Source organism: Ostrinia furnacalis, unplaced genomic scaffold (genome assembly GCF_004193835.3).
Source record: "Ostrinia furnacalis isolate ACB-3 unplaced genomic scaffold, ASM419383v2 OfSCF3085, whole genome shotgun sequence".
Classification (NCBI taxonomy): domain Eukaryota; kingdom Metazoa; phylum Arthropoda; class Insecta; order Lepidoptera; family Crambidae; genus Ostrinia; species Ostrinia furnacalis.
In genome coordinates this window covers 702154-719420 of record NW_021133324.1, presented here as the reverse complement: position 1 = coordinate 719420, position 17267 = coordinate 702154, and the positions used below count along the sequence as shown (strand labels likewise).

Sequence of the window (17267 nt, the reverse complement as noted above, 5' to 3'; positions counted from 1 at the left end):
CAAAAAAGGGGCTTTTCGACCACTTTTCGACTGGTTTGCGATTATAATTTGCACTTTGTCTAGACCCACTGTATTACTTTGCGTGACAGGGACATCCCTTGATGTTTACATATTTGACAGCTAGTGGGATAACGATTTCGGAAGTGGACGCTAATGATGATGAGGGATATAAAGTGCACTTACCAATATATCCATAAGTGGCCTCAACACCTCATCAGCTTCGTGGTGCGCCGGCGGTTGAGGGGCACCGGGGGCACCACCACCTCCGACCTTTTGTAACAACTCGCCTAGTTCTTTTACACTCGCTGTGATTCGTGTCTCTAAGCTGTAAACATAATATTTATGTATAAATTACCCATAAATCTAGTTTGCTATGTACACAGTGATGAAAGTCCTTAATCGTAAACTAATCTCTTCCAGCCAAGTCAAATACAAGGAGTGAGTTCACCATAATAACAACCGAAATAGCGTCCTTCGAGTCTCGAATCGGTAGTGCAACACCGTTGAGATTTTGTCTCCCTCTTCCTTTCTTTATGAAGTTCATGACTTTGATTGACTCTATAATCACGGAATAGGAGAGATATAGCGTGTAGATCAGATGGCCCAAGTGTGAGTTTTTATCAAACGCGCTCACTAGTGAGCGCGTAAAAAAATTAGGTACATTAAATGTATGACGGATTGCACAGCACCCTTAGCGGAAACGTTCAAGAACTAAAATTTTCATACGCTTTTCTAACGCGCTCACTAGTGAGGACGTTTGACTTCACGAATTCAAACTAGTTCCGTCTCCTTTTTGCGAGTGTTCCACTGATGATGTCAGTCATGAGCAGTCTGCCCATCATATCTTGTGGGAGTGTGATCTTTGGAAACATGAACGTGATATAATGCTTAATTCAATACAACATACATATTCTGTTTCCGCAATTTATTACACCGATCTTGTCGCGACAAGGAAAAATTTCCGTGCTTTTAAGCGATTTTGTGAAAAATATTATTGGCAGGTAGTTGCTAATTGCTCATAAGATAGGCCCCCTTAATTTAATTTATTGTCCGTGGTGCATAATCTTTTCTTAAAGGTTTTAAACCTTTGTTTGTCAGCTGTCATCCGCTTTGGAATGGAGGGAAGTCGAACCTTAATTTCGAACTCCTCCTGTTCTTCTGATTAATTTCGTTGCGGGTCCAATGACAGTTTAACTTTCCCCCGGGACAAACTTGACCTTCATTGGTTGGGTTTTTGTGGCGGTCAAGCTGTAGATCCTGGCTACACAGGAGTTGCAGTGGTGGGAACGAGAGGTGGGAATAGTCCCGTTAGTGAGGACGTTTGATGTAAACTCACACTCAACCCACTGGTGCAAATAGGTACACGCGTGTAGCTTTCGCGAACTTCGCAAGCGTTTATTTCGGTACAACTGCAGTTTTGTGAGTTAACGGCGCTATGCAACATTTCTCCTAGCGTTCTCCTTACCTGATAGCGAACATGGATGCGAGCTCATCCAGAGTGTTATTCAAGCTCTGTTGTAAGTCGTTCAAGATGTCCGCCGCGTCGCGCTCCAGCTTTGGCCCGCCCATTGCTTCAAACATCTTTTCTAGTTGCACTCGGAGTTGTTGGATGTTGTTCATGAGGATGCATGCCTGAGAGAAAAAGTAGCAATTAAAAACTAAACTTTTTAATGTAGCTTTGTTCATCATCATCAACATATTCGCCATAGGACGTCCACTGCAGAACATAGGCCTAGAACTCCCCCAATGGTTGGTAGTGGCCTGCATCCAGCGCCTTCCTGCTACCTCTATGAGGTCGTAAAAGTAGCTTCATTATGGACGAATTTTTACCAAAATATTTTATTTGGTCTTTTGATGACTATACCTACTGAAAAAGCAAAGGACAATGTTCGTTCTCCATACATTGTTCGCCTAAGAACCAACAATTTTGACATATTACTACCCGAAAGCGAAATAATACGATTCTGTGTGTAAGAACAATGATTCCTGATGGACACTTGCCATAAAATTAATGATTAAGAATATTAAATCACAGCGATTTTATAATATGTCGTTTATGACAACATGGCGTCTAATGTATTAAGTGAATGTATGAACACCGATTCGCGAAAAATGTTTTGTATTGTCGTCACGCCGAGTCGCAGCCAAATAGTATAAAATAATAGAACAAGTTTTAGAAATACAACTCGGCATTCCACTTTTATAATATGCCCACATATTGCACGTAAATAAACAACATGAATCGTAGGTTGTTTCCACCCTTGTCATCTGACACATGAAATAAACTCCTATTGTATTATAGATATCGAAGCCGAATCGTATATAATAATAGAATGGGTTTTGGAGATCACTCAAATCGATATTTTATTGTCTATGATGGCCGCAGGAACATCACTATACATGGACTCCCAGCAATAAAGTACGGTAATGCCTCGTACAGATTTTATCGGCAAAAATTATGGAACTTGATAGGTTTTAGACCATGCCACGCACCAAAACGTCCGGAAGTTGTAATAGTATTATAGAATAAACGTTAAAAGACTTATTTATTTAATTTTTCAATGCTTAAGTGTCCATTAGAACGAAAGGGTGCTTAATGTATTAAAAAAAATAGAAAATAATTATGATGGGTTAATGTTTTTTGGCGGTTTTTTAGGCGGTTTCTGACAATGTCCTTTAACTACTAAAACTACACTGTTTCTTGGAAATGCGAAAGTGATATTAATTCACATAAATTGTCATCTTTGGCCTCAAAAATATTCTGTAACGAGACGAATCAAGTGACAAATCAAAATACCCAGCCCCCCTAGACAAAACGCACTTTTTGATCGAATCGAAAATCGAATCCGTCAAAACTCCATACAAAAAAAGGGCTTTTCGACCATTTTTCGACTGGTTTGCGATTATAATTTGCACTTTGTCTAGACCCACAGCTAGAATAGAAATGGACTGTAGTACTATAGGGAAAATGCGTGTACTTCTACCTACTAAATTTTCTATCCATAATTATTTTTTCCTAAAAAACTTACCACTCTCTCCTCCTTCAAATGCTCAGGGAACTCCTTCTTCACGATATCGGCGTACGCCACCAGCACTTTGACGATGGTCTTCGCGAACCTCTTCATATACCGCTTCCAAATCTCAGGGTCGGGACACTCCAGCTTGGAGACCACGTCGAAGCATTGCGTCAGTTGGGTAAACACGTCTACTACTGAGTTGCTGAAGAGAGCATGCTCGCTGGATTTTTGGAACTGGAATGAAAGAAAGAATTAATGAAAATCGCGAAGAAGAATGACAGATTTGATGCTAAATTTAGAATCGCAGGTACATCTTGAACGGTATAAACTACTCCACTGCAAGTGTAAGTGACATGGAGTGATTTAAAATGTAGACTTCCATCTACCACCTGCATCTACTAATGAATTTAAAAGTTTTGAACCACTTTTTTGTTCTATTGTTTTCAATTAACAAAGAAGAAGAAGTCAAGAAGAATCTAATGAAGAAAACAATGAATAAATTGCCGGGAATGACGAAAATTTTTAATGTTATTTTTCCTATCCTAATCTTTGACAGAATTTAATCTGTTGGGCCAGGAAGTTAGCTTAAAAATTAAAGGCTAATTTTATCATGAGTCTTTGAATTATACATTTTGTATACTTATGTTAAGTCTTGTAGCTATCTAAATAAGTAAATGCTTACCCCGTCTCTCTTGTCCCTGTTGAAGGCCCCATTCAAGTATTCTAACGATACGTCATCGTTCTCATTTAACCACTGCATCACGAAGGGCTCGAACCACGCTGGATACTCTGGTACAGCACCGCAGTATGGCGGCACGTCTTTGACGTAGTTTGTGTGGAGCCATTTGACCTGGAATGATGGGGATATTTAGGCAAATATTCGATGAAATAGGGTAGAATAATGTTAAAGCCAAAGACTGTTTAATTTTGTACGTTGGAAGAAGTAAGTTTCATTTAACTTAATAAATCAAAAGAGTATGTAAATCGATAACTTGTTTTACAAAGTTGGGAAATCTACTAAGATTAACATAATTATGAGCTTTTTACCAATTTCCAATTAAACTGTGTTAGGTAATTGATGCAAATAATCGTAAAATCAAATATCACAAAATTATGCAGAAATTCACGTCAATGTATTTTCCTGAGCGTCATTTGTTTTTATTATTATTCGCATTTAACTTTTTAATTGTGACTGGTGAATGTGTTAAAAGTGGCCAGCGTTGATTTAAAAAAGTGATTTGTAATTTTAATTTTTTCTTTTGAATTATTTGGTTGCCCGTTAAGTGGCCAGGGTTCCCAGAGTTGAGAAAAAGTAAGTGTGCAATTTTTTTTTTTTTACCTCATTGGAGAACTACAGATATCTCACCTTGAAGTGTAAATTCATGTAAGCGGAAGACTTGCAGAGCCGATGCTGTTCATGTTCTTCTAGAGCATACTTCATATCCACTGCGAATAACGACCACATTGTCGCAGCAGATAACTGTAAATAAGACAATAAATCAAAATACATGATACTCGTAGAACAGTTCAAAATTTTATGTAATCTAATAACTGTCTAAGAAAAGTCATAGTCATAATCATTAAACTTTTTGTGTTTATGACAGCGTGCTATATGTATTTTATTACCTGTCCAATATTCAATTCCTGCGGGAACTGGTTGAGAACGGGCGCATAGCTATTCCTGTCCTCTTCTATCACAGATACGATGAGAGCAATGAGTTTGTGCCAGAAGTCCACTGAGTCCAGCTGAGGCCCGTGGTCTGATGGGTCACGCTTCGCCTCGTTTGGATCCACCTGATTTGAAAATAGAACGATTTAAAAAATATGATGCAAGGTTATTTTTTTATTGCTTTGATTCTTTCCTTTCGTACGAAAGGCAAAGGCACACGCCATACTGCCAAGTTAATTGGTGCTAATCATTCGATATTTAAAAAGTTTGAAATTGAACAAAGAAAAATAAAAACAAGAGAGCTCGACGTTCATTTTTTTATATTTTAAGGCGTACGAAACATTTCTGGCTGGTTTAGTTATTAAATTATGAAAAAGGTTCGTACCTGGAATTCCCTGTTGTAGAGTTCGTAACAATTCTCAAATAGAAACTGATATGTAGATCTAAGGCAAGCCTTCACACAGTCTTTGACAACGGTGCTGGCGCGTGGTGGACTGCTTAGCTCTTGGACCTGTAACAGAAACGCATATTAGCTTCAATGGCACCCGTCAATTGGGCTTCAATTGAAATTATCATCAATTTGCTTCAATAACGTAAATTCAATTGACAATCACTTCGATGCCTTTTGTAAACGATCAATAATGTCAATTGTCAATCACGTAAAATTGACAATCGCGATTGATCGTCTCGGGGCCGCTTAAAACATTAGCGGAAGAATGGTGGGGCGCGTCTTCGTGGATGAAACGATCTAAACAGTTTAAAACCATTGCGATAGTCTTCTTGAATAGCATTACCTTCATCCTGAAGAACGTGATGCTGGTAAGCAGGTCCACGGTGGACTTGAGGTCCATGAGCTTCTCCGCGCTGGACGCTGGGAAGTTGTTCCTGTACATCGACAGGTCTATACGCAGTGAGTTGTGCAGCTGGTCCAGGAGTTTGACGAACTTCTCTTTCTGCGGAGAAGGATATAAGGAGTTTCGTGTGGGTCACTGATATGGAGACAATTTTGGTGATTTTAAAATTAGAATCATGATGTTACTCTTCGTTTGTTTTTTCGGTGACTCTCTTTTGTTTAGGCTGATTTTTAATTCGTCGGATAACTTTTAACCAAAGAATAAGTTTGGCGCATTGACAGTTTCAGTATAGGAAATATTTCAAAATGACAAGACTCAGATAAAAGATACCTGGGGATCCCATGGAGGGTAGTTGAACGGGAAGCATGGTCGATCTGTTTTAATGGTTTCAATTTATTATTTAATGGACTTTAGTGTACAAATTTGGTGTTATTTTGTGTTCTAAAGTGCAGTGAAGTGGTAAATTATAAAAAACATTTCAATACCTACTTCGAGTTTGAGCGCGCATCGAGTGTCGAGTGGGTTGTCGTATGAACAACCCGCTTTGGACCCGGTGGCGTCTTGAAACCTGCTTACGGGCATACTTAACTCCACGGAATCCATGAAAAATCAATAGAACTGAAACACCCACGTTCTATTGATAACTATGTCAATTTTCACTCGACATTGGCAGAAATAAACCTCCCAGAGAGGTTTGGTTGCCATAAAAAAAAAAAGATACCTGACGATTGAAAAATCAGCCCTTAGTAAAATTAAGATTTGTCCCTCGTTTCACGTTTGTTATTTTTGTAGCTACCAAATTAACTCTACTTTACTTTCTTTTTAACACCTTCTTTATTAAGTTTTTCAGTGATCGCGTTTCATGAGAAAAGTAAAATTAAATTAGAGTAGGTAAGTATAGAATGAATTTTTATTTTTATTATTAAATAAAATAATATTTATATTAGCCGGAAACATAATTCAAACAATACGCAAACTGCAATATACACGCTGAGGTACTTACGACTAACGTAAAATTATTATTTTTCAATTTCCTCAACATCATGACAAACGGAAACATTTTGAGATGCTTACCCCAAAGTTAGAAGCAGCGAACCGGTCTGAGGCGGAGACGGCAGACGACGCCGTGGTATGAGCGTAGTACGCGTTGATGTTGGCCAACAACGTCGACATCACGGCAGGCACTCCCGCGCAAAGGTACTTCGTGGATAGGCAGTGGAAGTGTCTGGAAAAGAATACACATAAGCGCTCATTAACCTCTAATTCTGTATCCATACTAATATTATAAATGGGAAAGTAACTCTGTCTGTCTATTTGTCTGTCTGTCTCTCTTTCACGCCTAAACCACTGAACCGATTTTGATGAAATTTGGCATAGAGATTGTTTGAGTCCCGGGAAAGGACATAGGATAGTTTTTATCCCGGTTTTTGAAACAGGGACGTGCGCGATAAAGTTTTTCTGTGACAGACAAAATTCCAAGCGGGCGAAGCCGCGGGCGGAAAGCTAGTATTTTAATAACCACCAATCTCCTAACACCAATCAAGTCACCATATAAAACAAATTAATACTTAAAAATTACAAAAATCTAATACAAAGTCATCAGTACAAGATTCATAACATGTGAATTTTATAGGTTCAAAAGTCAGTCTCTACCTAGTATAAGGATTTATTGAAGTGGATATTAAGGCTGAGTTGCACCAACCAACTTTAACGGTAACTATGACGATAACCGGTGCTTTTTGTATTTGACAGATTTTTGACGTTTGTCAAAGTTAAAGTATGATGGTGCAACCCAGCCTAAAAATCATTGATCAATATTCCACCATCCAACTATAGAACCTAAAAATCTAGCCCAGAAAAAGAAGGGAAAAATTGTCCAGGGACTTTGTCTTCTTTGTACATGTTATAGTGAATTCACAAAAGTGTATAATATGGTCATTGTATAAACTTTCATGAAACACTAAAGCATCTAAATACCTTTTGCCAAAGTTAAATGATTTACCATCAGCCTTAAAATTTTAGCCACACCAATATTTTTGCTAAAATATAATACCGTGTTGTTCACCATAATGCCGTCAACGTCAACATAAATCTAACACGAGCCAATTCGGTCATAAATTCACAAGCAAAATCGAACTTAACCACACTCGACAGAAAATCAATTTTAAGTTGTCCCAGACTCTTTTGTGTTGCCGTCATGAAAACGCCGTTTGCGTAGGCATTTACTTAAGTATGCATCGTAAGTGACATTTGCGCCCGTATTCACAAACATTACTATGAGGTCTCACAGTCGCGTGGACGCACAGGGTGACACGAACCAATCACAGAGCTCTATTCAACGTTGTGCACATATTAAGCAAAATATTTTGAATTTGAATTTGAAGCATCGTTTGTGAATACGGGCGTTACGGTCTCACGTAAAAAGTATTGTTTATCGATCTTTTTCGAAACCACGACACGAAACGTATGAAGTGGATTTGGTCTGGATTATGATATGGCAGGTAACCTATACTTTATTTAATAAGTATTCATGAAGGTAACCCATTTAAGTCACGGTTAAAGCAAGCTTAGCTGAAACGCCTTCCTGAATCATACCACGTAGTCTTGTTTGGAACTAAGAAACAAGAGTAATGCCTACTTACCTCCTCTCTTATTTTTTGTTAAATATGATAGTTATACGCCATTTAGATTCGCCTTTTTTAGAAGACCGTTAAATAAATCACCCTAGATTTATGACTTATTCAATTTTGTGATACATCTTTTTGGTTTCAACTTGAATAAATTTGACCTGCATTATTGATTGAAACGATTTGTATGGGTCAAAAAAATACAAGTCATCAGAAACCCAGTTAAATTGCTATTTTGATACTGCGAAATTAGGTCTTGGTAAAAATCTTCATTATGTAAGCCACCACATCGAACGTAAGACCGTTAACTTAAGTCTGTTTACACAGGCTGTTTACCGCCCATTTGGGAGACGAAGTCGTTTTGTATACCGTCCGCCCAACCTTCGACATTCACGCGTTTCGGATTAGAAGATAAAGATAGGTATACCCTTTCAAAGAAAACCACCCCCCGCGAGATTACATTTTTGTGCCCTTAATTGGTGCGGGAAACGTGTGCCCTAATTAGGGTACGTCCTAATTTGCGCTTATTTAGCGAAGCTGTTTGTACAGTGAGACAATATGCCGTTTTCTATGCAAATGTGGGCGGATTTTGCTTAATAATATGAGGTGGAACTAAGCATACCTATAACATAGTTACTGCGTACTTGGTAATTGGCTAAGATTGGATTTTCGGCTTATAGCGCGAACTTAGTGTGAGCTAAATTCCAAAATGGTGTTGCAAAATCTTGTACAAACACATTTGAGTGTGGTAGAGGCTTATGTAAGCACAACATACTTGTATGTACCTTTACTTGCCTACGTCATAGTCTTAGATTATTAAGAAATAATGCTTAAAACTACATTCAAATTCAATTATGCATTAGTTATTCATATGACTGGCCTATTATGTATTAAAGGCGTTGTTTACGATTCGACTTTAAGAAAATATGTTTTGATGAAGAATTAATTGAATGTAAGGGGGTATCCCCGAATGATGATTTACTGGCCCGAAACTATTCCGACCTCTCGTTTCATCATAGCCAAGATTTACATCATAACTACCAAAAAAAACCCAATCATTGAAATCCAAGTTTGTCCCAGGGGCAAGGTCATTGGATCAGCTACAAAATTCATCAGACGCTTGACTGGTAGAAAAAAGATACCTACCTACTGCATCTAAAATGTCCTGAGAAACATAAGTAAACAAATGAAGACTTACGTCATAGCCTGATAGATGGCTTCGATCCCGTATCTCATGGCGAACTCGTCCACGATCTCCTCAGGGTTCTCGTTGAAGTAGACCTTCCAGGCATCATCTCCCCTAGCCGCTGGTAAAGTGACAGCCCCTCCATTCTCCTCGCAAAGGTAGTGGAACAGATTCTCGTGGAGACAGGTGTACTGTGGAGGAATATTTTAATTTAGTATTTATTGTAAGAGAACCAAACGGGACTATTCCCACCTCTCTTTCCCACCACTGCAACTCCTGTGTAGGATCTACAGCTTGACCGCCAATAAAACCCAACCAGTAAAGGTCAAGTTTGTCCCGGGGGAACGTAAGAAATGTAAGAGAGCCAGTTGAATATGTGGTTGAGGATTCCGGGTCAAGCTTTTTTTGACATTTGACTTGATTACTTTCTATCAAGTGAGATGCAGGACAAGAGCTAACATCACTAAACATGTTTTGCTTATTAATAGGTACGCTATATTTGAGAGTGGAAGCAAATAATTTAATTTATTTCCTTAAAAATGCCACATACTCGTAAAAATTGAACGGAAAACCTATGTGAGGTCATAACAAACTTCACCAAAATCCCCCCGACATATTATAACGACGGTGAATGACAATACATAACTAACATTTCTTAAGAAGTCGATTTTCTTAAAATTTAATTTCGCGTGAACTTTTTCCATTCGAAATCTTTCTCCTAACTGATAGTTCTTTTTAGATAGCAATAAAACTTTGTGGAAATAGCTGCTTAATGCGCAAGTAATATTTACGTATTTTATCTAACTCCTGAAAACCAAAAAATAAATCCAGTTAGGAGGTATTGTCACTTCACCGTCGATAACTACCTACTTAGTAGAATCATTACCAAGTCTGCCTTCCTTATAAGCAGCACTGAGCCTAGCTTTCAAAAATAATACGTAACTAATCATTTTCAACATTACGAAATCTTGGTACATTCATGTTAATAGTCCTAACATTGCTTACTATCTACAAATTCTTTGTTTTATTCCCCAGTGCCAAGAGCTACCTTTCAACCCTGGAAAATGCAAAGCTCCCAGGAGATATATTATGATAGTACCTTTTAAAGGCTCTAGTGTTATACAAATTACCTAAATTACCACAATCTGAATGTATAATCAGCTACACATTTGTGGTTAATCGTTTAATTATTTCACATTAATTGACCTTAATAAAACAGTTTTAACTTGGCTTTTAACAGTTAAATCTAATTATTTATTTCAATGCGGTCTGCACTAAACAGATGAGCTTAATTTAGTGCGTCATTTATTTACACGAATGCTCGCAATAAAACCAAACTTTGTATTGCTGTGGTTTAGGTATTTTACCTACTATACAATTTGAAGTTGACGTTAAATGGGATGGGACACAGCAAATAGTTACGATTTTATTTATATATCGTATTATTTATTTCCCAACAATAAGTCAGGTAATTTGCATTATACATATTTTTAACCGACTTCAAAAAAGGAGGAGGTTATATTATGTTCGACTGTATGTATGTTTTTTTTTTTCTATGTATGTTCACCGATTACTCCGTCAATTGTGGACCGATTTTCAAAATTCTTTTTTTGTTCGATAGGGTACACTTCTGAGGTGGTCCCATTGTCACCAAGTCAGGATCTGATGATGGGATCCTAGGGAAATCGAGGGCAACCCTCAAATTTTATAGGCACGTATATCATTTTTCAAACTTTTTCTTAAGTTATTCAAGTATTTGCTCCTGGAAATCATCAGCTCATATTGATGAGCTGATGATATAAGGTAAAACTCCTTAATGCTTAGGAGTTGGAGGATAATTCTTTTAATTTTATAGATAAGTATAGTTTCTAAATTTATTCAAGTGTTTGGATCAGATAGTCATCATCTCATCATGATGAACTGGTCATGGTAGGTACAACTCCTTAACGCTTAGGAGTTGGAGGATATTTTTTTAAATATTATAGGTACAAATAGACCAACAGTTGTATTCTTTCATGTTAGGGTGGGCTGACGGTTTAGGGTCTTTTTAGGTTGCCGATATGGTAACCTGTATTTTGTAGGGAATATTATTTTATACTTGACATCAAGAATATAGTCTCAATGTACTGCCTACTTTCAGTGGTAACATCAAGGTAATAATTAGTTAACTAAAAAGCAAGAAATAAGTTAATTTTTATTTAAAAAAATAAAACCGACTCCAAAAAACCTACACTAAAAAGTAGAAAAATAATTACTAATTACTTATATTAGGACCAATTAATATTAATGTATACCTACCATGATTGATACTTTTGGAGTCGGTGCAGGAAAACTTCACACGTTTCATAATCTTGGCACCGACTCCAGAAGTATCAATCATGGTAGGTATACATTAATATTAATTGGTCCTAATATAAGTAATTAGTAATTATTTTTCTACTTTTTAGTGTAGGTTTTTTGGAGTCGGTTTTTTTTTTTGTAACATAGAAAATGTAAATAACGGAAATAATATAAAACAATAGAAAATGTAAATGTCGGCCCTGGGTCACGAAATGCGGTCGTCAAAAAAACTCCATCTTAATTTTCCTTCTCACACCTCACATTCCTATACGCGATCTTTCACTGTTCAAGCTATCCGTCTATGGAACGCCTTGCCGATGTCTATTCGGAAATCTGAGTCACTTCCTACTTTTAAGAAAAGACTCAAATCTCACTTCCTCACGCTACTACCTTAATTTCCCAACATCTGTATTGCTTTTAGCTTCTTAAAATTCCCACCTATTTTCTGCTGGCTATCTAGTTCTATCTTTGGTTCGTATCAAAAATTGTATGTGTATGTAGGTATATATTATATTTTATGTATGTAGGTATATATTAAATTTTATATAATTATGTATATATTAATATATTTTTGTGTATTATTTGTATGTATTATTTTGGTTTAAATTTTATGCCTTTTGTTTACATTTATTTCTTTAGTGTCGACACCGCCTTCCCCTTCATATTTTTTTTTAAGTAACTGTCCTCACCATAGGTTGTCTGGAAGAGATCGCTTAATAGCGATAAGACCGCCTAGTTGTACCTTGTGTGTTCCTTTTATTTCTGTTCTTATCTTTGGTGTGCAATAAAGTGTATTTATTATTATTATTATTAAATAACAACTTTATAACTTTTTGCCATCACAGTTCCAGAGGTTTTAAAACGTTGCGCGACAAAAATATACTAAACATAATTAATTAATTAAAAAATGTAAACACTTGTATGTATTTGAAAATATCATTCATGAGTCCATGATGTTTAACTAAATAAAATCGTGCTAACGTTTGACGAGAATTATGGTGTTCGAGTTTCGAGATATTACGATGTAATGGTTTTTGAACCAAAAATATTGTGTGAACTTTTTTCCAAAAACGGCTGCAGCCGTTCCATTTTTAAATTGCCTTCAAAAATGCATTTTTGTTTTTATTATTGGATTTCTAAACAAAAGCCGAGCGGGCATCAGATGTTCGTTGCTATTCAGATTGGGACCGAAAATAAATTGGACCGTTGGAATATGGTGGAGGCAATTTTTGACAGTGCGTATTCGATTATGATTCGAAAAAGATTGGCACGTGTTGATGAAAACCCTTTTAGCTGAACACGAAACGCGCTGTAACAGTTCAATGGCGTGATGTTTTTAAACTTTGATGCTGAGTTACACCACCTAACTTTGACCGTAACTACAACGTTAACCAGTGTTTTTTGTATGGAGTTTGTCAGATTTTTGACGTTTGTCAAAGTTAAAGTAAGATGGTGCAACCCAGCCTATCTCTTCAAATATGATCAATATTACATTTTTAGATTTAGATGAAATGTTAGTTCAGTAATTTTGTTTTCTATATTTATTAATATGCAGAACAAGGCAGGTAGGTAAAACTATTTTTTCTTACTTTCTTATTTGGTATACACATTATTGCTACTAATAGGTTATTATTTTCCGATGTTCATAACACTTGCTTTGCATGACTCTAGATTCTTCGCTCAAAAATAATATACTACATTATTTCGTGACCTGCAATATAAAACATGCTGCAATTTAATATCTCAAGCAAGGCTCCTATCACGTCCTAATTTTATGCAGCACTAAAAACGTTATAAAAGTGGGTTCTCATCAGCAATAAATTGTTCGCAAACGTAAAGAAGGCGTGTGTTAACATTCCACACTTCCTTTCTGAGGAGAATCGACGATATTTTTCTGTCACATAGTTATTTTTAGTCTGAATAAAGCTGAAAAGATAACGGGAACATTATACGAGTATATTTTTGGCTGTTAAAATGAAATATCTGGATTTGAGAGAGCAGATATTTTATGATGATAGTTAAATAATTGACATGTGTGGTACCTTTTGTGAATGCTAGCCAATGTCACCTTGTTGGTGATCCAACAAAATTAAAATAATAACAAAGTTTTCACTTTTTAACCAATTCCACGAAAGATTATCAAAATGTTATCAACTATTTGATGATAATCTCTTACAATTAACGAGTTGAGAATTTCGATATTCGTTTCCAAGTTGACTTATAAAAATATTTTAACGGCGGTTGGAAGCTTAATTAATAAATTAACAAATGGAGTCTTACAGCCGTCGGGAGTAGCGTTGCCAGGCGTCCGGATAGAGCCGGCCAAAGTCGTGTCCGGCCACGATGGTGTCGGGCTGTCTGACACAATCGAGTTTTTGGTGACGTATGCGGTCATAGTAGACGGTTTCTTAAAATTTGGCCAATTCTTTTACATTTTTCATCTTCTGATTAAATTCGTGGCGAGTCCAATGATAGTTTAACTTTTCCGAGACATTAACTTGGCCTTCACTGGTTGGTATTCCATTGGTGATCGACACAGGAGTTTCAGCGGTAGGAACGAGAAGTGGAACTAGTCCCGTATCTTCACGCCACTCTACGTCGCTTCGAGTTTCTTTACCCTTTTTTTCTGGCTAAACCAGCTGTCCGGCTTTTATGTCCGGATAGCTGATCTGTCCGGCTTTTCGGCTTAGACCTGGCAACCCTATAAGAGTGAGCGGTTGCTGCCGGCATTTTAATTAATTGCGGTATCTGCGAGATGTTATTACTGCGCCGGAGAGTTCTAAGGGTGTCCTACATTTTTCTCTAAGGTTTTTTTTAATAGATTTTTATATAAAATTTACGTTCTAACTTCTCTTCGTCTATGGGAACATAATTAATGAACTATAAAAGTGTACGTTTAATTTTCACCTACTTTTTGCTCTGAGCTGGGCTTCAGTTTTGTCTTTTCAGGCTAGTTATTTTTATAAGTGAAAGCTATTCTTTGCAACAAACAGGTATAGTCTGACGTGCTGTCGTCCGTGCTTACTTAATTTGCACATGTTTCTTGAGACAAAATTATTTTACACAGCTAGAATTTTAACTAAATTTTCATATCAGTAATAATAACATCAAATATTTGTAACATGAATCCTCCCCTTACGGTCTCGTAACACACTTGTTATTAAAACCAAGATGGCTTCATTAAATAATTAACAAATGAAATATCAGAGAATACGCGGATCGTAGGTACAACGTTTTAATTAATCACAATATACGATGTGACGTCACGGACTTAAATGATGTCACCGAGGAAATGGTGATAATTATATCAGACTAAATAGTAATTTAACTAAATTATAAATCATTATTAAAGGTACTTTTTCTTAGTTGACTTTACATTAGTTAATTTTTTCGCCATAAATGTATTAATTACCAGTACTACGTTGCTACGGTTTTCATCCGTAGAGTGCGTATCATTAATTTAAATAAACACTGAAAATAATCCTTACGAAAATTTAATTGAATCGTTACATCCAACTGTTTAAAACCACAAAATTATAATTGACTATTCAAAAGCCACCGCCTGAGGTATCCATCAATTGGGACGTCAGGATAATATAAATCCCGGGAGAGGATTCTCTAAACTTCCTTTCATTTAAATCGGAAATTATTTATTTGGTCAGCCCTTTCCCTTCGTCACAGAGCAAAACCACTCCTCTCTTTCACTCACACCGTATTCTCCTAAGAACGAAAAAGACAGAGCTACGGAAATTGTTCGTTCTTCGGCGGCCACTAGCTTCATACTTCCATAATTATTTTTGAGAAAGTTCCACCAAGGATCGTAAATTAGGAATATTCAGGATTCCCGTTAATGTTTCGTGTTTTCTCCCGTGGGACTAAAGGGAAAGATTTGATGCAAATTGATAAAGGCTCGGAAGTTGGAATATTTTCCTCGTTTAGATTGAATATGGTTGTAACAAGCCGAATCCATCATCGGCTAAAATGAAAGTTTGGCAGAATATTTTCTTTGGCAATAAAAATGGTATAAGGTTATGAAGGTAGACTCACGCCCGTAAATAGTATATAGAGCAGAGTTTTAAACAGTTTGAAGATAGTTGAATTCACATTGATATATATTTTGTCTAATTTACAACAGACTGTTTTATAATTAATCAACAATCAATTTGCTTGCTTTTCATGAACAGAGTAGTCTTCTAGAAAAAAACTGTTTGCTACTAAATCTAAATTTTCAAAGAAGGACAGATATAAACAAATACAATTTGAATAAAAAAAGTTATCAGAATTCTACATTTATTGGTGTTTAAACGCAAAATCACTGTATATCCTCATAAAATTAACTTGGTTTGTACTATTTCGTCGACAGAATTTCCTCAGAAAGTATTTTTATTGTAACTTCAGTTAAAACCTTCTTTAAAATAGAATAACATTAAAAATAGACTCAAAGTCCATTATTCCGTTTCGAGCAACGGTTGAACGGTTCGAGTTATTCAGGTCTTTGCTAGAAAATAGTATTAAAAATGCAAATCTACCAGCAGAGTGCATTGTAATTTATTAACAGGAAAGTGGATACAATATTGACTCCGTAATACTTTGCAGAAACCGTTTTAAATTTAATATGACGGTTATAGGTTATGATCATAAAACTGTCTACATAAACATCGTCACGTCAGAGTTACGAGTAATTATTATTTACGGGATTGTTACCATTTACCTTAATTTTGAGTTTTCGGATATTACGGTTACTCCGTGACCGCGCTTATTTTATTTATTTATTTATTTTATTTATTTATTATTCATTATTGAGCAATTACATATTTGATCCAAGTAGCGTCCTAAATCCTTTTTAGGTTTGTCTAGACACTATTGTTCTTCTCTCATTGTATTGTTATTGTATTGCTTGCAACAATGCATAAAAAATATCCGAAAACTCAAATTTAATGTACATGGTAGCAGTCCCGTAAATAATTATGTTAGTGACCATGAAAGTTTAAATATAATATTATATCGTCAGAGTTGAGCTCATTAAATAATAATGCTATGCTTATTAACTGCCAACATGAAATAGGTACGGCCTTAAAGGAACGTCTAAAAATTTACATACGACACTTACCGAACCCTTATATAATTTGCTTAGAACGGTTCCGCTGATATTTTGGACTCCATTTAATTAAGGCACCCTTAATAAATCAAGGCAAGATAAATTGGTTTAGCGGGTACAACAAGGTAAAGGTAAATGGGCAATTTGAATGAGCATAAAGAATTAGTACAGGCTTATAGCACTTACAGTTTGTTACTTGACCTAATGAGCCTAGGAATTTATGTATAATGCCTTTAATTTGATGTAAAGTTAAGGGTTCAATGAACTTTCTGTAATTACACAACTAAATGGCCCTTTAGGAACCGTAATTGAATTTAATGTTGATGAAAATTTATTCACTTTTAAAACTGGCAATAACCATGGTAGGTTTTATATAAAGTGGGTGTAAGTGTAGCCTAGCGTGTGAATGTAGCTTTTATTTCTACAATACAATTTATTGAAGAGTTTACTGAAATCAATAAAATTAATTATTTTCA

General features: G+C 36.1%; 1 protein-coding gene across 1 annotated transcript in view; it reads right to left on the bottom strand.

Annotated features, from left to right (window-relative positions):
• unc-13 (protein unc13 homolog) overlaps nt 1–17267 on the bottom strand; it is a 64999-nt gene that overhangs the window by 7452 nt on the left and 40280 nt on the right. The window contains exons 12-21 of the mRNA XM_028310740.1: nt 9366–9544; nt 6615–6765; nt 5481–5639; nt 5072–5197; nt 4644–4811; nt 4384–4497; nt 3700–3867; nt 3030–3251; nt 1466–1632; nt 184–325 (exon numbers count right to left, since the gene is read on the bottom strand). Of these exons, the coding sequence (XP_028166541.1) occupies nt 184–325; nt 1466–1632; nt 3030–3251; nt 3700–3867; nt 4384–4497; nt 4644–4811; nt 5072–5197; nt 5481–5639; nt 6615–6765; nt 9366–9544 (1596 nt within the window). The remainder of the gene's footprint in view (nt 1–183; nt 326–1465; nt 1633–3029; nt 3252–3699; nt 3868–4383; nt 4498–4643; nt 4812–5071; nt 5198–5480; nt 5640–6614; nt 6766–9365; nt 9545–17267) is intronic.